The following is a 22,185-nucleotide window of genomic DNA, read 5'->3' on the forward strand; positions in this document are numbered from 1 at the left end:
CCGCAAAGTCAAAGAGGAAAAGAAAAACTAGGGCTCAAACTCAGTTCCCTGCGGCCTGGACAATTTATGGTTTTCAGTGTTCATGATCTGTACTTTTGTCTTGCTTTAGTGCGAGATGTAAACCACCAGAAAGAACCATGCGGTGTGTTCTTTGAAACCTGTCAGCAACTCGAAGCCGCTGACAAGCCTCACTTTAGTTAATTACTTATCACCGCCATGGCTTCGGACGGCACTGTATGGCACTTCGGACACTTCGGACGGCATGGCACTGTACTGCAGTCGCCCAAAGCCATGATTCGTCTGATCTGGCTGCAGCGCCGTGGCCGGTTCAGCCCATGAGTTAACGCCAAGATAATGGACATCAAGCTCACAAGAGAGATGGGGATGTCAGGCACCGACCGATCTGTCGCGGAACTTTGTGATGCTGTCAGCGTGTGGATGTCCCACAGGACCCGACCTTCATAGATGTGACTGGGCGCTCGGTGTCTGCTAATGTCTCTTTACCGTGGTGTCGGGTGCGCCCCATCCCTACTGTGCCCTCACGACTGCCTGCTCTGGCGTATCATCGCCGTCACGCATGGTGGCATTCCTTTCCCATCGCGACCCATCTCGCCTGCATGCCCGTCACGGTCCCGACCTGGTCCGACTTGTACCGGTCCGCGGTTCCCGGCCCGGTCCAGACTGGCACCGCTCCGCGGTTTCTCGGTCCGGTCCGGACCGGTACCGGTCCGCGCCGGTGTGTACACACGGCTGCCGCCAATAAATCGGCCCAACGACCTCGGCCGCTCTGTTTTACGCGTTGCGGTGCGAGCAATGTTTTCATTTTGTCCGGGGCCGGGCCGGGAGCGCCCTGAAGTGGCCGGTGGCGCGGCGCTTAGGCGGCCGTTTGGACTAAGTGATGGGCCGGGGCGGGGCGCGGCCGCGGGCCCCGCGGCTACAGCCGCCTCTTCGCATCGCCATCGCGGAGCTCGTCGCAAAATTATGATGCCTGGTTATTTATTGTTACGGCCGGCGTTCAGAGAGGGGCGGTCCGGAGCGGGCCCGCCGGCCAGGCACCGGAACGGTCTCATTGCCGGACCGGGGCGGCGGGGGGTGATCTCATGCTCGTGCAAGGCCGGCCGGGGCGGTGGAGCGCCGTCAGCCGGCGCCGGCGCCGCGCCAGCACCTCTGACGCCGGTCCTGTCTGTCCTTCGCAGAGTTCTTCCGCAGCCTGATGAATGAGTCCCGCACGGCGCTGGACGCCATGTTCAAGAAGACGTACGGCGTGCTGTACGAGCGGAACGCGCACGTCTTCACCGACCTGTTCAAGGATTTGGAGCTGTACTACGCCACCGGCTCGCGCGACCTGGTGGACGTCATGAACGACTTCTTCACCGTCCTGTACAAGCGCATGTTCACCGTGCTCAACTCGCAGCACACGTTCGACGACAAGTGAGTTACGCTGGTCCTCGCTGCCTTATCTGTGGAGTAAGCATGGATCTGATATGCTGGGCCAGGAGCATGGCTGTCAGCGGGCGTCGACTCTGGCCTCTGTGCTGCTGACGCCTCCGCCGACGGTGTATGCAAACAAACGAAAGCCAGCCGCGGACGCTACGCGACCCAGGCTCTGTTGATGTAGATGACACGGTGAAGAATGCGGCCGCTCAGCCCTGTCTCGATGGTCGCCAGTCGCGGCGCTTAGGGGTCGAAGAGGCGCCGGGCCCCGGGCGCGCATGTAGTGTGCTGCTGCCGCCGGCTGGCAGGCGTGGCTGCATGGCGCCGCTCCCACCGCCGACGACCTTGGCATTGGGTGCAGCTCATCAGCCACGGCGTCCGCGTCACGCTACTTGCAGTGTGCTCTGACCCGTCCACAAACGTAGAGGCCATCGAATGATTTTTGGTTGTCAACAGCAGACAGTTTTCATGCACTCTTGGCTACGCATGCATCAGCTTTCTTTTATTGCACTACAGCGTTTGGACAACCGATACCCATGCGATGTGATGGAATCCGCCCTGCACATACGTATTGATCATCATTTGGCATCACGCATCTTTTGTATGATGTTGCAATTACTACTACATTACATTAATACTACACTAATGCTACACTCCATACTACACTAAGTATGATGCACACCCTTCTCACTGAGCGGGGCCGACATTTTTACTGTTATGTATGTACTGTTATGTATGTACTGTTTTTGCTGTTATATATATATATATATATATATATATATATATATATATATATTTGTAGGTGGCCGTTCGCTCGCCACCTACAACTGTTTGGCAGCCTCCATACACCGCACAGCTCTGCGCTTGGCAACCAATGCTCTTGAAGCATCTCTCTTCACCAACCTTATGATTGACGCCAAGGAGACGTTGCCTGCGCCTAGAGGAAAAATGCCTGTTATATGCGGGTTTCGCCAGTTTATTTGTATGACGGGCCTGTGCTGGCTGGTTGTTGAAGTACCTATAAACATATGAACGTCTGGTATGGAGCAGATAATGTTTCCAAGCAGTGTGAAGTCTTAGAGACACCATCTGGTGAGATATGACAGTGACCCTCCTCCGTCGGGCTATGCTGGATTATCTCGACATCATTTTATGTTGCTTTACGGTACTTGAGTGATAAGATGAGGCGGTTAGATGAGACGAGGTACAGCCTGGTGAGAGTGTTCAGGTGGGCCAAAAATAGCATGTATTTATGGTTAATGAGCGTCTGGCCGGGTCATATCGCCGTCCTTGGCTCCCACGTCGGGCCCGGGCTCGAATCTCGGTCACGCCTGGAACCTTCAGTGCTAATATGGCCGCGATGGTCGCTGGCGCTCCATGAAAGGGTGCTCGACAACGTGTTCTTTTCGGAGGGAATGCCCGCCTCCCGTGCTGCCCCAACTTGACTAAAGCAAAAACCGAACCGTTTCTCACCAGCTGCTGTTGCGCGAGTGAATCCATGCAACACTGCGGGCGCCACGCACGTTGACCAAGATGTTACAGACCGAGCCTGAGGCTGCGTTCGCCGCCAGCTGGGATGTAGACGCGGCCCGGTGTGGTCGCTTCGATGCGGCTGCCTGGCGGGGTGTCGGGCCGAACTCGACAGGCCCATTGTGGCTTGACACACCGCTCGATCGGGGCGTGTCTGATCGGATATGGCCGGGCCGGACCTGACCAGGCTGGGTCTGGTCAGGTGTGGCCGGTTCGGGCCTGGCCAGGCCGGGTCTGATCAGGTATGGTCGGTTCGGACCTGACCAGGCTTAGTCTGGTCAGGTGTGGCCGGTTCGGGCCTGACCAGGCCGGGTCTGATCAGGTGTGGCCGGTTCGGGCCTGACCAGACTGGGTCTGAGACAGGTATGGCCGGGCCGGACCTGACCTGGCTGAGTCTGGTCAGGTATGGCCAGTTCGGGCCCGACCAGGCCGGACCTGACCAGACTGTGTCTGATCAGGCACGGTTGGACCTGATCGCGTCAGGCCTGTCGGTATGATCGAACAGGACCAGGCCGGACCTGGCCAGACCGGCTCTGACCGGTCGGCCCCTAATAGAGGCATTATCCGACCCCGGCAATTATCGGCGGACGCGCCGCTCTGTAACGTATGACGGCCACGGTGTCTGATATAAATTGTGGCTGGCGGACCCCCCAGGAAGGCGGCGGGCGAGTCGAAGCGTCTCCCATTGTTTGGCCGACCTTGGGCGGCCGCCGCGCCGCGCCGGCCCGCTCTAATTACCCGGTGCACACATTCCCCGAGCGGCTGCCGCCGGCAGCAGAAGGGTTCAGCGGTGCTGCCCGGCCTGTCTGTGGGGCTGGCTTGCTGTACCGGAGCCGTACACACGACTGGAGACAGACACATGACTGGAGGCAGGCACACGACTGGTGACAGACACACGAGTGGAGCCAGATACACGACTGGAGCCAGACACACGACTGAAGTCAAACACACCACTGGAGTCAAACGCACCACTGGAGCCAGACACACGACTGGAGACAGACGCACGACTAGAGTCAAACACACGACTGGAGTTAGGTACACGACTGGAGCCAGACAAACGACTGGAGCCAGACACACGACTGGAGACAGACGCACGACTAGAGTCAAACACACGACTGAGGTAGGCATACGACTGGAGCCAGACAAACGACTGGAGCCAGATACACGTTTGGAGCCAGATACACGACTGGAGCCAGACACGCCACGTCGGAGGCGGCCTCACTCCACTTGGTCGAAGCTGGGCACAGTGGCGTGGCCTGGTGGTAGTAACACCTGCGCTTTGCAGTTCTGTCAAACGTGAAAGAAACGATTATTTTAGCTGTTTTTCGTTTCTTGAGTTGGATTTTTTCTTCCAGTTCATGCCTTTATTCTGTTAATTTATTAAGAATTGCCCTGCGCCATTTGGACGTCATTTTCAAAAATGGCTATTTGCTTTAAGGTTTGACACCAGCTGTCCGTGTTTTAGGTGGATAACTGTTTTCTGCGTCTACACGCGTGATTTCTCGAACCCCTCGCTTATTTTGCCACATTTCGCGCAGAAAAGCTCAAAACTATCATGAAGTTTTAAGGGACTCAGAAGATTACGCCAGCGTTGCCTAATCCGTGGTTTAAGTCATCGGCGTAGTTGACTTAACTTGAATGGAATTTCAAGAATGCTTAACGCCAAGTAGCGCACGAATTGGCTGTTCTTGTGGGTAAGAAAATTGACGTTTCTTTTTATTCTTTATGCGCTTCTGCTTCTACGGTCGATCACGAATATGCTGTATGCCGTTGTGGCTTTACGACACACTGTTCTGCTTAGGCTAGATGGCGTCTGCCCCTCATCCTCTGGCCTGAAGAACGGACACCGCCGCCTACTCATGTCGAATAGAGGCCGGAGCAGGAGAAAGGCCGTATGAGAAATTGGAGCATCAAGAGGTAAAAACAGCCAAGCTTAATGGAGGTGTTTTTACATCGGTTGGCATAGAACCCCTGACTACTGCCGGATAATATGCGTGCAATTGCACCAGCTTTGCCCAACAAAGAATTGTTTGGTGTTGACGCCAGCGAGCAGGTTTTTTAAACTGACATTTGGGGGAGTAGGACCCTGCCTAATGTAAGTGTTTTTGTGAGTTTTATGAACTGCGCTGGATGTTTTGAGTTATTGAAGGGGTCTAGACCGCATACACGTCTGATTTATGATTGCATTTGTAATACTGGAGCAACAGGAACAGTGTAGGCAATGGGCACTCTCAGCCTAGATAACAAAGCAGCCTAGGGGTTTAGGTGGGAAAATGAGGGCTTGCTGGAGGCAGCGGAGAAAGTGGCAGTCAGGAGTGTTCGGGTCTTTTAATAGTGCGATCATGTTACGATGATTTATCTGAAAATGTGAAGCATTATGGCGTAGGGTTTCCGGTATTGGGTACGGTGAAAGTATAAGAAGAAAAAAATATTATCGGTTGAACAAGACACCAAAGCTTCATTCTGCGTTTGCTCTTTCTGCCTCCTCGCCATTCTATACACATTCGTTCATTCAGACCGTTGGTCGTTTTAACCGTAAACCTTGACGACGTGGTCACGTTTGGAATGCCCCCTCCCCCCTCCCCCCCCCCGTCCATTTCGTTGATGCCTCCCCATTCCCAGCCTTTCTTCAGATCGTTCAGCTTTGTCCGAGAGTCTCGCCAATTTGCGTCACCATAGAATTCCGGCCGGTTTCCCCGGGACTGGGAATGGATATCAAATCCGTGGATGATGTACGGGCGGTACGGTGCCCAGCCGTCCCCCGAGGTGTAGGACCGGTCTACGACCACCGCGACCACCGCCACCGCCACCGCCACCGCCACCGCCACCGCCGCCACTGCCGATCACCCGGTGCCCTCCACCCGGCACCGCCACCGCCACCCGCCACCGCCACCGCCACCGCCACCGCCACCGCCACCGCCACCGGCACTGGCATCCAGACCCGTCGTCTTTATACGGGGTCCCGGAATTTTTACTGGCCTGAATTAACTGCGTCCGTAAATCGAGTGATGCGCGTCCACAAATTACCCGGCGACGCTGGCCGGGCCTCGGACCGGGTGGGCGCGCCGGTCTGCGGTCGGCGGCCCGAGGCGGGGGGCGACGGGGTGCAGTGCGGGCTGCTCGGGCGGCGCGCTCGTGTGGCGCACCAGCCGGGCCAGTGCACGGCCGCCCCGGGTTATCGACACTGGTCTGGGCCCGGTTCGCCAGTCACGGCTGACTGTCTTGTGCTTTAGTGTTTTTGAGGGGTTAAAAGAGAATGGACGATGACGTTGTTAACGTGTGCGGCGTGTAATTGTCTGACCCGTGACCGTCTCATGTCTCGCACTTTCAATCCATGGACTTTGTCAACACAATCGAGTGTGATCCCGCTGTCTTGATGTATTCTGCAGCTCTCCACGAATACTAGTTGTCTGGACATGGGAAACCTAACTCTGGGAGATGGCCTTTTCCCGTGCTCGCTGTTCATCTTGTGAAAGCTCTTGGAACAGCCAGCGAACCACGGAACATGACATTTGACATGACACAAACATTGACAGCAGACATTTCATATTCCATCCAGCTGCCGGGAATGAACACCAGACCATGTTCGGGGCGGTGACCCCCGCCAACGGAGCCGCGCCCAGCCCAGATGGTGGGGCACCGTCTCTTGGTTGTATTAAACGAGATTGACGCGTCACGAAAAGCATGAAATGCAAGCGAAAAAGCCATTAGATAGAGCGTGTCCTAATTAGATTACGCACCGCATCTAAGATGTGTTCTGATCCATTACAAGATTAAACATCCGATCTGACTGGGAGCAGACATTCCTTTGCATGCGTGTCGGAGGATTTTTATTCTAAAGATTGGTTGGTTTCGTGATGACGGAAATTGTTGTGGAAAAGGCATGTGATTAAAATGTTCACAGTGATCCGTGCGGAAAGCAAAGAGACTCCGATTGCCGTACCTCTGTATGTACAGCCGGGACGGGCAGTCGGCGTCTGTTGAAAACGGATGCGTATTGAAGGGCTGTTGAAAATGACGTCAGTCGGACTGTAAACGGTTAAATAGTCGTGCGCATTCGGTGTAGATCCGTTGTCTTGTCGAGTTATTGGTGTGGCTTGTGTTGGTGTGCTTATGGCCGCGTTGAGATATATTTGACCCATGCATTCAACAAGCAACTTCCTTGGGCATTATCCTCGATGCTTTTTCTTTAAGAGTTGGTTAATGCCACTAGCAGTTTTTAATTGTCTGAACATGCCCCACATGTACCGTGTACTGTGAGTTTGCTGAGCAGATTGTACTGGTGATTCTAGCATGATGCCATTAACGCTATCATAGGCAAGAGATACGGAGGCCAATGCATTTTCTTTGTTGTGGAGTTCGTTGTCCCAGAAATAGATGAGGGCAAAACATGTCCCTGCAGCATTAAGTTGTCTAAAAAACCAGGCGCCCCATTCAATGTCGGCTCACCAGGCACCAGTGCACCCATGGCGCGTGTATTCGTTCCGTAAGAATATGGGCAAATGACGCTGGCTTGGGGACGCCGTACTGGAGTCGCACAGTCACTGTATCTCGGGGTACACGGCATTACGCGCCGCCCCTCAAAAGTAGCGCTCCCGTAGCCAAGCGGTGTACTGAAGGCGAGCGGTTCGTTAACTTCATCGCTTTGTCCTTGGCGGACTGACACGATGATAAGTGGGTGTGTTGTATGTGGGACGAACGCCCGTTCGGGTTACCACCCGGTCCCTCCAAGCACTACCCGCGTGAGGCTTTGGCACATCGGTTGCCCTAACGAGTAGCATTGCTGTGCTTCAACAGGCCACCGTCACACTTGCTATGGCAGATGCGCACGCTGTCTTGAAGTCCGCGGGTGGAGGCGACGCCGTTGCAGGGCCCCGGACGAGGCGCACTCGTTACGACAGTCTGGGATGAGAGAGGGCTGATGAACAGTCCGAAAACACATCACGTGGTCCTCTGGGGTGTTCGGTGGTGCCACGAGGGCAGCCCGCTGGGCTGGGAATATGTGAGTTGCTTAAGGGGTGGTGAGGGTTACCACATAGGCTATGGGTCCCTGGTGTTGACTGGTATCCAGGAAGACCGTTTCATAGGTGCGATGCTGTGGAAGCCCAGGTAGTTGAAGTCCAGCCCAGGGTGCTTAATTAAATGCGTCGAGAAAAGCACACAAGCATACGAGAAAAGCGGCAATGACCCCAGAACCTTTCCCAAACTCTAACACGGGCAGCACAGCCACCAACCAGTGAAGAGCATCTGAACATGTACGGCAATGGTTTCCAAAATTGTCGGAAGTCGCCATAAGCAAGGGGAATGCAAAAAAGCGGCTACTGTTCGTTGTTCCTCCCTCTGTCCCCATAAACGTAGGTCCAGATTTTGGTTAATGACAGTCAAAGCCTTTTGGAGCTTGGTGGTGGGGGAGTTCTTTCAACAGAATTTGGCAGCCCGGTCAGAATGGTGTCAGGAGAGTCTTTGTAGCGTCAGGCGGTCAGGGGACTTTAAACGGCTTCTGATGCCGCAGAGTGCTGGTTGTTTGCAGGAGGAAAGGGAGACAGGAATTGAAGCTGCTGTAGCAGCAGGTGTCCGGTGCACGCTGCGATTGACGCCATCGCCCCTCCGCAGGTACCTGCAATGTGTGGCCACTCACATGGAGGGTCTGAAGCCGTTCCGCGACGTCCCGGCGAAGCTGACGCAGCAGCTGAAGCGCTCCTTCGTGGCTACGCGCACGCTGGTGCAGAGCCTCAACACCGGCCACGATGTGGTTAAGCGGCTGAAGACGGTAGGTGGAGGCGCCTGTTTCGCTTCATGGTGTTCGTGCCGCCCCTGCTTGTCGTTTGCGTGCTTGCCGTTGATGTCCACGAGCAGGGACCCTGTCAGCCATGCTCCCTCGCTGCTGGTGTGTGTGTGTGTGTCAGCTGTGGGGTGCCTGTACGTGGGGTGTCTGTGTCAGCTGGAGGTTGCCCGGTGCCTGGTGTCTGTGTCAGTTGTGGGGTGCCCGTGCGCGCTGTGTCTGTGTCAGCTGCGGCGCGGTGAGTGTCCTGCGCGCCGGCCGGCCGGTGCCCCCGGCTCGCGCCCCAGTCTCGACCCGCCGGCGGCGACAGTCGGCGACCCTGCGCGATGTTGACCGCTGACGAATGGCTGCCGACGCCGCCGGGAAATCAATGGGAGCGCCGCCTTGTGCCGCCGCCCGGCCGGTGTGCCGACCGTCGACGCTCGATACAAGCGGACAGGAGAGGCCTTCTGAGGACTCCGGCTGCTCGCCGCTCGCCGCCTCTGTTCCTCTCGTCACCTGGCGGTGGCCGCCGGTGACCGCCGGTGCTGCGCTGCCGCCCGCGGACGGCCGGTATCATGGCGGCAGCGCGTTGTCTTCGTCCGCCGTCGTCGCCTTCCTCCCGGATGTCCGCCGCTTGGCGTGATGATGATGATGATGATTGTGATTTTAGGGCACTCTGACGTAAGTGGTTATTTTGCGTCAAAACAGGTGTCCAGTGCCCAGCGGGGCGTGAAAATAGTTGATAATCCTATGTGTGTGCGGGATGAGAAGAGCTGACCCGCCGCGCGCCGGGAAGATCTGCCGCCTCTTGATATCCGAGAAACGCAATACTGCGGACGGTGTCACCTCTGAATGGTGGTGCGGCATGACGTCAGCTCCAACAGATGGTTCGGCATGACGTCAGGAAAGAGAGATGGTCTGGCATGATGTCAGCTCCGAGAGATGGTCCGGCATGACGTCACCTCCGAGAGATGGTCCGGCATGACGTCAGCTGTGGGAGACGGTCCGGCATGACGTCACCTCCGAGAGATGGTGCGGCATGACGTCAGCTGCGAGAGACGGTGCGGCATGACGCAGCCTTGGACACGCCCCGGGGCTGTTGCCCGGCCGGCCGTGTGACCGAGAACTCCTCCTCTGCTGCACCGCATTCCTGTGACGGGCTGGCGCCGTCCGCCAGCCGCGCGGCGAGCTCTGTCCGGCTCCGGCACACATGGCCGCTGCCCCCATCCGGCCGACACACCATTAATGACTATTAATTAGACGTTTTTGCAGACGCCGCTCGTAGACATTCATGATCTGACATTCCTTGTTTTTGCGGGAGTGTATTTGTATTGGCGGCGTGGGCGGGGACGGACTGAGCACGGGTGGCTGACTGATGGCAGACCGGGGCAGCCGAGCAGGGGGCGGCTGACCCTGTCCGACCCGGCCACAGCTGTGAGGCCGGCCCTCTCACCACTGCGGGGGGAGGGATGGCTAGCCATGTGTCATGGCTGTGGGGGGGGGGGGGCTGGGTAGAGAGGGCTGTGTTCGGCTTGTAGGGAGCGGCTGGCCTTGTTTCACGGCTGTGAGGAGCGGCTGGCCCTGTCTCACGGCTGTGGAGAGCGGCTGGCCCCGTCTCACGGCTGTGGGGAACGGCTGAACCTGTCTACCGGCTGTGAGGAGCTGCTGGCCCTGTCCCGGCTGTGGGGAGCGGCTGAACCTGTCTACTGGCTGTGGGGAGCGGCTGGCCCTGCCTCACGGCTGTGGGGAGCGGCTGGCCCTGCCTCACGACTGTGGGGAGCGGCTGGCCTGTGAGGAGAGGCCGGCCCTGTTTCACGGCTGTGGGGAGCTGCCGCCCCTGTCTCCCGGCTGTGGGGAGTGGCTGAACCCGTCTAACGGCTGTGAGGAGCTGCTGGCCGGCGGCGCCGGCCGGAGTGTACCTGGAGTTCGGCCCGGCCAGATGGTGTGACGCTAGGCCGTGGCCGGCGTGATGGCGACTTGCTGCTGGTCCGCATACCGCCCCGGCCGAGATGGGTGCCAGATCTGCACCCTTTGATGACACACGGTCGCCGGGGCTAAGTGATGTCCCGACTGGAGGCATGCCGTGGTAATGATGCGGTCTTTTTGTTGTCTGCGGTATGTGAACCGCAAAATGGGGAGCTGGAAAACAGTCCGTGTGCTTAATGACTTCGTGGTAAGTGGCCAGCTCGGGACGTGTAAAGAAGTGGATGTACTAAAGTGGTAAATGATGAAATCAGTACCCGCCGTATGATAGCGTGTAAAAAGTAGCATATCGAAGTGTCAGATACCAATTTAATGTGGAGCAAAAACGAGCAGATCATCGTGACGCCCCAGAAGACACGAAAGGGCTATCCAACCGCGCTGGTGCCTGCTAACCGGTCACCAGCTGTTGTGTGGATGAACGGAGTGCGCGCACTTTTCACCGGTACCTGCACAGCGCAGAGTACGCCCGTCGTGTTAGGACACAGGGTCTTAGTCTGCGTGCCCTACAGGAAGTGGAACTGTTGTGATTCGAAACGTACGGAAAACGATAGCAATGCTGCAACGTTGTGGAGATCCCGACCCTTCGGCAGGGCCCGAGCGCCTGTGTGCGGTTCCATGTCGTCCGGGGTTGTGCTCGTCCTCATTGCCCGGAATCATGGCATTACACTACTGAGGGCCGTTGCTCTGCCTATCTGGACCTCTTTCCGTCCCGGGTCCCCCGCCTGTCCAGACTCCGCCCTGCTCCGGCTCCTCCGTCTGTCCTGGCTCCTCTGCTTGTCCCGGGTCCTCTGCCTGTTCCGGGTCCTCCGCCTGTTGCAGCTCCTCCGCATGTTTCGGGTCCCCGGCCTGCACGGACCCCGCCTGTCCCGGTTCCTCCGCCTGTCCGGGTCCTCTGCCTACCCCGGGTCCTCCGCTTGTCCGGACTCCGCCCGGTCCCGGGTCCTCCTCCTGCCCCGGCTCCTCCGCCTTTCGCGGGTCGTCCGCCCGACCCGGCGCCTCCGCCTGCCCCGGTCCTCCGCCTGTCCCGGCTCCTCCGTCTGTCCTGGCTCCTCTGCTTGTCGGGTCCTCTGCCTGTTCCGGCTCCTCCGGCCGTCCCGGCTCCTCCGCCGGCCTGGGGCGCCGCGCTTGACCGCCGGATCAGTGGTCAGGTGGCGGGGCGCGGTCGCCCCGACCGGCCGCCGCCCACTGAGAGGCCGGCGGGGCGCTGAGCGGGGGCCGCCCGCCCCGCCCCGCCGCCGGCCTGTTCCGGTCACGCGCCGGCCTGTGGGCGTGAGCGTAGTCGTGCGGCCACCGCCCTTTGTGCGGCTCCAGTGATTGTATTGTGCGGGCTGCTAGCTGCCCACGAGCGGCCGGCACGGGCTGACTGGTGTTTGAGTTACAGTCGGGCCAAAGGTCCGGTTGGCGTGGTGCTGTCGTGCTGTGTCGGCGAGACCGCTGTTATTGCTCGTCAGCTGGCCCGTTGTTCCGACGTATTACAGTTTGACGACCATGAACTGTCAGCGGAGTGGTTTTAGTCAGATGTGACAGCCAGTGTCCTCGTGCTGCGTCGCTTATGGTCACTGAGTGGAACCGGGCGCGTATGCTCGGTGTGATAGAGTTGTGACGTGACGCCAGGTGCAGAGACGGGCACAGAGTGACGGCAGAGTGACAGGCGTCTGACAGGGGCGGAGCGAGGACGGCAGGAGTAGCCAGGGCGGCTGAGGCGAAGGCGGGGCCTCGACAGCGCGCCGGGGATGGCAGTGGCAGAGGCGACGACAAACAGACGGCTGGGCGAGACAGGGGCAGGCGCCTCAGGCAGAATGGAAGAGCAGGGGCGTGGTGTCTGACACCTTGCGAGAGGCGGATAACATACGAGAGTAACAGTGACAGGCCAACAAACACAGCGATAGGGCGGGATGGACAGAGATGGTGCGCCGGAGCAGGCAGTGAAGTGGAGACCGTGTTTCCGAGACCTGATGGTGTTGTTCGGCCCGGTTAGGTCAATGCAAAGAACAAGGATGGTCCATCTGGCCGGCCAAAGTGTCCAGGAAGCACGTTGTTGAAAAATGTACAAGTTTTTTTAAGAATGCAAGTTAACTCCTATCCAAAATTAATATACCTACCCTACTCGCGCCACTGCATTCTTCACTCGAATCGAATGAAAAGAAAGGAAATTATCGTGATAAGTAACGTGTGTCATAGGCTTTGGAATTCCCCCAAAAATTGGAATTCCAAAAATCTGGAATCCAATCGGCACCTCCAGCACGGCCGGCGGTGGCGAGCGGCCGGGCTTTAGCGGCCGCCCGGTATGTGTCGCGCCACCGCCGGCGGCCCGGGTCTGCGGGGCCTGCGGACCGCCCGGCCCATTGGTATGCGTGTCGGCCGGCGCGGCCGGGCGCCCGATCACCGGTGGGGTTTAGTGCCGGGCCGGGCCGACATCTCCGGCGCTGACCCGCACGGCCGGCTCTCTCCGACCGCGGCACCGCAGCGCGCCCTGGCCCGGCAGCGCGGCCGAGCTCGGGCCGAGTTCGACTGCCTGGCTGAGGTCGACTGTTACGCCGAGCTCGACCGCTGGGCTGAGCTCGACCGGCGGCCGAGCTCGACTACGGGGCCGAGCTCGACTGCCGGACTGAGCTTGACTACCGGGCCGAGCTCGACTGCCGGACTGAGCTCGACTACCAGGCCGCACAGCAGTGGTCTGTGGCTGCCAGCGGCGGGCCGTCCCGTGGCCGTCAGGCGCCACCTCTCTGACTTCACGGGCCTCCCTCGGCAGGTGAACGTGACGCCGTTCTGCGGCAGCGCCCTGATGAAGATGAGCCAGTGCGGCACCTGCAACGGCATGCCGCGGGTGAAGGCGTGCCATGGCCTCTGCCTCAACGTCATCAAGGGCTGCCTGGCGCACCACAGCCGGCTCAACGACCAGTGGCACGAGTTTATCGGTGAGCGGCCGGCGGCGGCCATCGGGTCCAGCGTCCACTGCTGTAGCTAGTGCAGGGAACAGAGGAGCGTGACATGGGTGATAAGAGAAGCCCTCCGTAACCAAGCGGGATCAGATCGGGCGCCCCAGACTGCGTCTGCGCGCCCCTTTTAGTCGAACTGATTGAATTGTGTTTGTTGGTCGAATGAAATTGCTCTTGTTTGCGATCTCCCGTTGGAGGCATCATGTTGGGTCACATGCCGTAGCGCCGCACCCGGACGCGTCGAGCGGCGGCGTCTGCCGGCACGCGCTGCCGTTGGAGCCGCGTCTCGCTCTCGCCGCCACCGCCGCCTGACGAGCAGCCGACCTCGCCGCTGTCTCTGGCCTTCGGAGCCGGCGGCGGCGGCTGGTCCCAGCTCCGGTGAGGCCGTGCCAGCAGGCTGGCGGGCGCCGGTCGGCCAGCCGCCGCCGCAGAGCGGCTGGGCGCGTGAGGCGCGCGCCGTCCTGGCCGTCACCGCCTGCTGCGGCAAAAACGCCGCCGCCGCGTCGGCCCCAGATAAACAGTTGACATCGGGCGAGGACGCGGCGCCCCTGTTTATACGGGCGGTAATCACAGTCGCCGCTGCCGCCCCTGCCCCGGCGCGCTGGCGTGGACCCTGTTTTTTGCCGGCCGGCCGGCCGGGCCGCCCGGCGGCGGCCTGTTTGCGGAGGCTCATTCATTGCGGGCGCGGCGCGACCGGCGCCCTCTGGCGGCGCACGGCCGCCGCCGCCGCCGCCGCCGCTGGCCAGTGCGCCGTAATTGCTCAATTTGGGCCCGGTCGGCGGGGTGCCAGTCTGGGCGGGCGACTGACGGCGTGGGGACGGCGCGAGTCTGGCTCAGAAGGGCGGGCGCGGCGTGGCGGCGTGCCCCGGTCAGCTCGACTGCAGGGCGGCGTGCGTCATCGGCTGACTCACGGGTCCGCGCCGTCCCGTGTCAGGCCGCGACAGACTGGCGCCCGACATATGACCGGAACCATAGTCGAAGGCGGCCAGTGGCCAAACAAACAGGCGTCGATTTGGACGGCCACTCGGCCGGTAATGGCGCCGCCACGGTGCCGTGTCGGGTTTTGTGTCTTCCGTGAAGTGGCGCAGGCCCCGACAGATGTCCGCGCAATGATTTTATCGTTAGTCGTCTGACTCAGGCTGAGTGGGCGTGAGACTCCTTTGAGTGTTCGCTTAAGTACCTGCTGGACGACATGGAATGCGCACCGTGCTTTTGATGTCGGCATTTAGTCGCTGGCAAATTTGCTGGCATACTACTCGCGAGGAAGCCCCTGTTAAAAGTTATATGGGCGCTGCTGATGGCTACCGGCACGCATCGTTACGTTATTTACCACCCAGACGGCCTGACCTCGGCATGCATTGCCCCGCCGCATACTTCAATGATCAGTTGCGTCACCATGTGTCAAATGCCCAGTGACCGCACGACGCAAACTTCATGAAGACAGGGAAGCTGCTGGGTAATACGCTATTCAAACATTTTGAATTGAGCGGTCTTGATTATCAAAATAAGCGGTCTTGGTTATCAAAACGCATAATGCGTGTTCACACCACACCGCTATCAGCAAGATGCCTTGTCTGACGTAGCAAAGCAAAAGCGGATACGACAGGAGATTGTTACAGAGATGATGTGACAAAGATGATTGTTTTGGTGTCGTGCTCAAAATGCTCAAATCGAAGCAAATGCGCCGAAAAGCCCTCTAAACCGGTATAAATGGAAACTGTCAGCGACGTCTGTCTGCTATGAGTCACGCAGCAGGATGGTTCGCTGACACAGGGTGTCTGCGCTAACATAATGCTGACGTCTGAAAAGAAGCTGGACTACACATGGTCATGCATTTTTAGGAAACAAAATGAACTAATTTGCATTGATGATAACGATAAGTGATCGCCTTATTCTGATTGTTTTAATGGGCGTCAAATGGCCTCCGGTGTCGGTGCGCCCCCAAGTTACAGTCGTCATTATCACCAGCTTGTTATCGCCAGCAGTTAAGCCAATTTACATATGTCTTGGGTGAGTATTGATCAAAATTGATGGAGAAGCCTCAAAACGCCTGCGTTTTTTCTTCCAAACCCTTAAGTGCTGGGAGCAGGAGACCGTTTGTATATGAGGCGGCAGGATATGGCGTGCTCTGCGGAGCTACGTTATGGGCGCCAAATGACCACCGCAGTCGGCGCGCCCCAAAACACCAATTAACAACAACAAAGCGGAGCTACGTCCAGGCTCGAGGCTGGATGATGTTGATCTGATCACTGAGTACTTGTTCATGGGGCGTTCAGCTTATCCAGCTAGTTACAAGACGATTCTCTTGACTTAACGATACCCGTTATCGGAGGCGTCGGAAGACTACATCCGATGGACGCACAGTTTGTCGCCGAGATCCGGCGCCTTGTGGGCAGGCGAGTCAGTTTGACCCATGGCATGACTCGCTCGCTGAAATCTAGCGCAAATGTGTCATCCTGTGTCTCTTGAGAATCCGGATGGAGGAAGTCTTCTGGTTTTACGAGTGATCTGTCGTGTTCGCGATATGTGCAGTTTACGTTTGCCACGTCAATCTAACCAGGCAGTTAAATTGTGGCAATTTCCACGGTGGATGCGCTGCTGTCAGTCATGTAGCCACCCACGCCTCACGTCTTGGAAACTAAGTGCGTCATTCTGTCGACAGATGGCATCACGAACCTGGTGGCGCGTCTTGAGGGACCGTTCAACATCGAGTCGGTCGTTAGTCCAATCAACGTCAAGATCTCGTACGCCATCATGAACTTCCAGGACAACGGATACGACGTGTCGCGCAAGGTTTGTCTTCAGAGCGTTGAAATCGTCTGTCGGCTCGCCGTCTGGGTGCGGCTGGGGTTCATTCAGCCGCTCATGATTCACTTTGTCTGAAATGCTGCTCCCCTGTCAAGTGATCATCTGTTCCCGCTGGTGCCGCGGAGGCTGGGAGCGTTGTGAGCCGCGCCGTCAGCCGCTCAGAGAGGGAGTAGCCACCAGCTGTGCCCGAAGACGAGCTCTGGGTTTTTGTGCTGGTGCGGTCGGATTTTTCAGCCCAGGCAAGAGCTTTGGGTGGGGTGTTTGGCGGGTTGGGGCCTAGCACCACAGCGTCATAGCCAGCGCCAGATCGATGCAGAGGGCGCTGTAGCAGTGTCTGAGCCGGTGACGTAAGTTAGGATTTTGCCGGCACCAAAAGCTATTGGTCTGTGCTGAGCGCAGTGGGAGCGGGCGCGGCGCCGGCGCCAGCTCAGCGTGGCGCCCTCTGTACCGGTACTGGCCGGCGCGGTGCCAGCGCCAGCTCAGCGTGGCGCCGTCTGTACCGGTACTGACCGGCGCGGTGCCAGCGCCATCTCAGCATGGCGCCGTCTGTACCGGCACTGGCCGGCGCCGGTGCTGGCGTCAGGTATGTGGCTGTGGTATCCAGCGGTGCCGGTGCGTGCCCCTGTCCCGCTGGCGGCTGACGCTGCTGACGCCTGGCGGCAGATTTTCGAGGGCTGCGGCGACCCCAAGTTCCGGCGCCGGCGGCAGGCCGGCGGCGACGCGCCGTCCTACGACACGACCGACTTCCAGAGGGTGCAGCTGCAGAGCTATTCGGATCATGAGGTCGAGCAGCCGTCGCCGTTGTTGCGCGTTCTCGGCCAGATCCGCAGCAAGGTAGGTGTCCCCTCCCCACCCCTCGCTCACTCACCCACTGTGACCGTGGCCTCGCGCTGGCGGGCGGACGGTGCTCTAACCGAACGCGCGCGTGATACGCGGGCATGGAGGGGATAAGTGAGTGGCCATCAAGAGTATTGACGGCCATCGTACGCTATAGTGGGAAGGCCTTTGCTGTGCACTGCCTCTGCCCTGAAGATAGACCAGGTCATCTCCTACGATGCATTTTTGACCAACCGAACTCTTCAAAACAACACCTGTGCTTGCGTCTCAGACTTCTCACATCTCCTGCCGTATGAATTTCCTGGGACCGATGCATCTAGACGGGATGAGACCGGCAGGAATGTCTCCCGGCGACACATTTATCAAACGATGCGTTGCAGTGGGTCACATGACTAACGTGTCACGTGATTCATGTCCTCCCGGTACTGACGATGGCACGTGACCTGCCGGTACTGACTACGTTGCCTGACTCGTCTCCTTCCGTTAACGACCGTGCCACGTGACCTGTGCTGTGCTGGCGCCTCCCGTCCCGCTGCTGACCACGTGCGGTGGCTTACGTCGGTCCCTGAGCGTGACCGGTGCGCTTCAGGTGCGGCCGCTGAAGACGTTCTGGTACGACCTGCCCAGCCAGCTGTGCACGGACCGCGACATGGCGGCACCGCCGGCGCGCATCATGAACTGCTGGAACGGCACCGCCAAGAGCAGGTGGGACGGCCGGCTCCGGCCCGGCCCGGCCCGGCGCGGCCCGTCGCCTCGGCGGATCGCGCGCGCTACGCCGTCTCCCCGGGCTGGCAGCGCCGCGCCGGCCGGCACCGGACGCGGCGCGGCGGCCGCTTGTTGATTGAACAGCAGGCTGCTGGTGGTGGGTGTCGGCGGCGCGGACGGACGGGCCGCAGGCGGCGGCGGCACCCGTCGCGCCCATGGCCCCACTGCCGGCTCGGCTGGCGGCCGGCCGCGGCGAGGCGCATCGGCACCTGCGATAGGATCGGACACGGGTGCACGCGGCTCCCGGCTTGCTGGTATCGTCGAGGCCATGCTAAATGTTCGGTGGGAAAAGGAGCGAACAGGGCGGCTCCAGAAGGCGGACATGAGCTCTGACAACGCGACTCACCGTGTGACGCGTTATAGAAGCCCTGTCTACATAGCAAGGCGAAACACTGCGAGATTGGCACAAAACAAAACGCCGTGATGAAAGTTTTCCCCGGTGCCGTCTGACGAGTATGTCCGTCATTCGTGAAAACAAAACATGACACGCTTTGTTGTTCTTTAGCCGGGTTATTTTGCCGCCCTTAGGTGGTCTCAAACGAAAATATTGGTTGAACAGTGAAAAATGGCTTATTGATTGCTCCTTGTAATTGAATGCAACGACAGTGACCAGCTCACTCGGACGTCCCAACGCCGCGCGCATGCAACACCCGAGAACCATGAGCGTTCGCGATTAAACGCGATGGTCGTAAGAGCGCGCGGCGACCCACGGGCCGGGACGGCAGTGAATGACGGCATGTGCGGTATAGGTGAACGTGCCCGATATAACCCGCTTACGTGTGTCAAGACCACAACCCAAAGGCTCGCCAGTAATCGACTGGAAGGTGGACAGTGTCACCTATTCAGGAGCGGATCAAGGGACGAAGCTCTGGCCCACGCCTAAATAAATTGTATCATGAAAGTTACGCATGCGTATAGTTATCGGGATTGTGACCAATATCCCTCCAAAATATTGGGGCTGTGTTGGTAATAATGTGGTCACAATTGCAAAAGCCGCATGTTCCCTTTTTCCTGTTATGGCCGGAAAATAATCATAGCAGCGACGCGCTTAAAACGTAGGGTTTTACGGTTAGGGGCTATTTTTACCCAATCAATAACCCAATCAACAATAATTGTCGCGAAGTCATCGTCGCGCTCGATATAAGCGATGATTTTAACCGGATTCACAGACATTTATCATGTGGATCACTTGCGTATTGGGACGCTAATTCTGACTCACTGGATCCCCGCCTGTCACATTCTCATAAAGGCAGACTTTTCAACGGATTGATGAGAACTGTTGGCGCTGTCAAGGGCGTCCGACTTCACCAGTTTCCTTTTGGCATTACACACATTCGGACCGACGCATTTCACCGTTTGTTGTCGGCTCACGGGCGCGCGCCGCCTGGCGTGCCGCGCTGACGCCCCGGCCGGTGATGTCGGACGGTCGGCTCACGGGGTCAGGCGTGAGGCGCGTGCCGCCTGGCGTGCCGCCCTGACGCCCCGGCCGGTGATGTCGCACGGTCGGCTCACGGGGTCAGACGTGAGGCGCGTGCCGCCTGGCGTGCCGCGCTGACGCCCCGGCCGGTGATGTCGCACGGTCGGCTCACGGGGTCAGGCGTGAGGCGCGCGCCGCCGGTCAGCCGCTCATGCTCGGCGCCCGTCACCTGTGCCGGTCACGTGCCGTCGCCGCCGGGCGTAGCCAGCCGCAGCTCCAGCTCGTTGGGGTGGGGGCAGTGGCGCCACGCGTCTGGAACCAGCCAGTCAAATGGCTGGACGGACGTTTCCGTGTGTTATGCCGCTCGCGTGATCAGTGCGGATCTGGGGCGTAAGTCGATATTTCTTACAAGCACATTGTTTTGTCAGTGAGCGAACCAAACGCTGGGATCAGCTCACCTGTGTAACCCCTGTGCCAAGCACAGTTGTTCGTGCCTGGTTGTTCGGTGCTAGTACTTGCAGCAATAAGTAAAACAATCACTGCTGTCACGATTTTGCCCGTGGCATGTCCAGTGAGCCGGTGTATTTGGCATACCCTCTGCTAAGTAGATCATGGATATCATTGCATTCATTCCTTAGACGCACGAGCTCCAGGACTCTGCCCCTCGTGGAACGCCGTGTAGTCTTGCCTCTCAGTCTGGAGTCCGCAGTTTGATACGACGCTTAGAGTTCCGCCTCTGACACGGCGTCCTTAGAGTCCCGCCTCTGACACAGCGTCCTGTCGCGCCGCTGACACGCTCCCCATGCACAGGTACGAGCAGCCGCTGATGAAGGACGGCATGGAGGCGCAGGTCGCCAACCCGGAGGTGCCCGTCGACACGCTGTACACCGACTCGGACGTGAACGAGGCGATCCTGGCGCTGAAGCGGGCCACGGCCCGCCTGCGGGACGCCTACAACGGGCAGACGGTCACCTGGGAGCAGCCGGGTGAGTCCCTGGCGGCCGCCTCAGCGGCGGCGGCTCAGTCGTGGCCTCGGGCGTTGGCGTACGGAAAACGCGGCGCTCCGCTCGTTGCGAGCGTACGCTGTCTGCTCGGTGTATCGGTGGGTGCTTTCTTGGATGTTGGGAGCGGTGTAGAATAGGGGCGGATCGATGATGAGATGGACCCGCGACCTCGCAGACATCGCTTCTCGCGTGAACGTCTGGTTATGCGACTGTGCTGAGAATGTAGCACCGTCGGTGAAACAGAGCTCTACGCGTAACACTCAGTCGTTAATCAACCATAATTCGCTACACGTTGAAGTATCGCGTTTGCATTCTCATTGGGTTCAATCTGTCGCTCGTGGGATCTTCGAGCCCCTCGAACGCTCCGCGCTGGCTCGCTACCAGCTGGTGCAAGCCGGGCTATTCTTGTCCGATTGCCTGTCACTGTACCGCCCCCGCTGCCGACAGAGCTGGCTGTCTCGTCCCTGGTCTGTTTAAGGTGTCCTGTATCTGAAGCCGTCCCGCTGGGCGCTGTGTCGTCCACAGGGCTGGCCGTGTAGTCCCTGCTCTGTTTAAGGTGTCCTGTATCTGAAGCCATCCCGCTGAGCGCTGCGTCGTCCACAGGGCTGGCCGTTTCGTCCCTGGTTTGTTAAAGGTATCCCGTATTTTTAGCCATCCCGCTAAGCTTCCCGTCGTCCGCAGAGCCGGCCGCCGAGCCGCCGACGACGCTGGAAGCCGGCTCCGGCTCCGGGGACGGCGCCGCGTTCGACGTGGACGCTGAGACCGACGACGAAGACTATGAGCTGCCGGAGGGCTCGGGCGACGGCGAGTACGAGCTGCACGGCGGCGGCGGCGAGCACGGCCGCTCCGGCTCGGGTCTGCACCCGGCCGTACCCGACGACAACGAGTTCGCCAACACGATCGACTTCCAGCCGGTCGAGGAGACGAACGGTGTGCCCCGGCCGGACGCCGGCGGCACCAGCGGCGGCCACAAGCCGCGCATGTCGCTGGCGCGCGCCGTCTCCGTTCTGCTCTGTCCCACGCTTGTCGCCTGGATAGGCACCTTCATCTAGCGCGTCGGTCGTACGGTGCGAGGCGGCGTAGTGAGTTTAATCAGCGCGCGATGGGGGGGGGGGGGGGCGGGCAGGGCGGGGCTGGCGTAGTGTCGGAAAAGCGCGTGGGAGTTTGAGGTGGGGCGAGACGAGCTCGACAAGGCACGGCGCCGGGACGCCCTCCGCACGGCGCGGGACAGCACGAGTGGAAGCGCGCTGCCGGGGCGTCGGCACCGACGGACGGAACGGGCGCCGCTGCGGCGGGGCTCGACGCGGCGCCGCCGTGGACCCGGCGGCCGGGCCGGAGCGGGCGCGGGTGCGGCGCTGTGGCCGTGCCGCCGCCCGCGCAGACGGACGGCGCAGTGAGAGGCACGGCTGATCTAGTCCGAGCAGGCCGAGGCGGGACGCGCGCCCCGCGAGCGGCTTTTATTGATGCGTCTGCGCGTGCGTGCGTGCGTGCGTGTGTCTTAGGAGTGTACACTGACCACTGGTGATATTAGAATCAAGCGGCGCGCGTTAGGGACCGTGCCGTCCCGCACCGCATACTCGACAAATTAGCAGGGTTTGATTTTCGTAATCAGACGGAGAGTGCTTGATTTGCTGTATTTTTGTACTTTTACATGTGACCTGGTTATTTTTTCGAGATCAGACGAGTCTCAGCCGGTTTTTTTGG

The 22,185-nt window shown here is 59.4% G+C and overlaps 1 protein-coding gene across 1 annotated transcript in view; it reads left to right on the forward strand.

Moving 5' to 3' along the window:
• dlp (glypican dally-like) overlaps positions 1-21,583 on the forward strand; it is a 40,862-nt gene extending 19,279 nt beyond the window's left edge. The window contains exons 3-10 of the mRNA XM_037219467.1: positions 1,197-1,431; positions 8,578-8,734; positions 13,464-13,629; positions 16,313-16,443; positions 17,122-17,292; positions 17,885-18,000; positions 20,288-20,463; positions 21,163-21,583. Coding sequence (XP_037075362.1) covers positions 1,197-1,431; positions 8,578-8,734; positions 13,464-13,629; positions 16,313-16,443; positions 17,122-17,292; positions 17,885-18,000; positions 20,288-20,463; positions 21,163-21,533 — 1,523 coding nt within the window. The 3' untranslated portion in view covers positions 21,534-21,583. The remainder of the gene's footprint in view (positions 1-1,196; positions 1,432-8,577; positions 8,735-13,463; positions 13,630-16,312; positions 16,444-17,121; positions 17,293-17,884; positions 18,001-20,287; positions 20,464-21,162) is intronic.
• Positions 21,584-22,185: the final 602 nt, after the last annotated feature.

Source organism: Pollicipes pollicipes, unplaced genomic scaffold (assembly GCF_011947565.3).
Source record: "Pollicipes pollicipes isolate AB1234 unplaced genomic scaffold, Ppol_2.1 Scaffold_4295;HRSCAF=5057_pilon_pilon_pilon, whole genome shotgun sequence".
Classification (NCBI taxonomy): domain Eukaryota; kingdom Metazoa; phylum Arthropoda; class Thecostraca; order Pollicipedomorpha; family Pollicipedidae; genus Pollicipes; species Pollicipes pollicipes.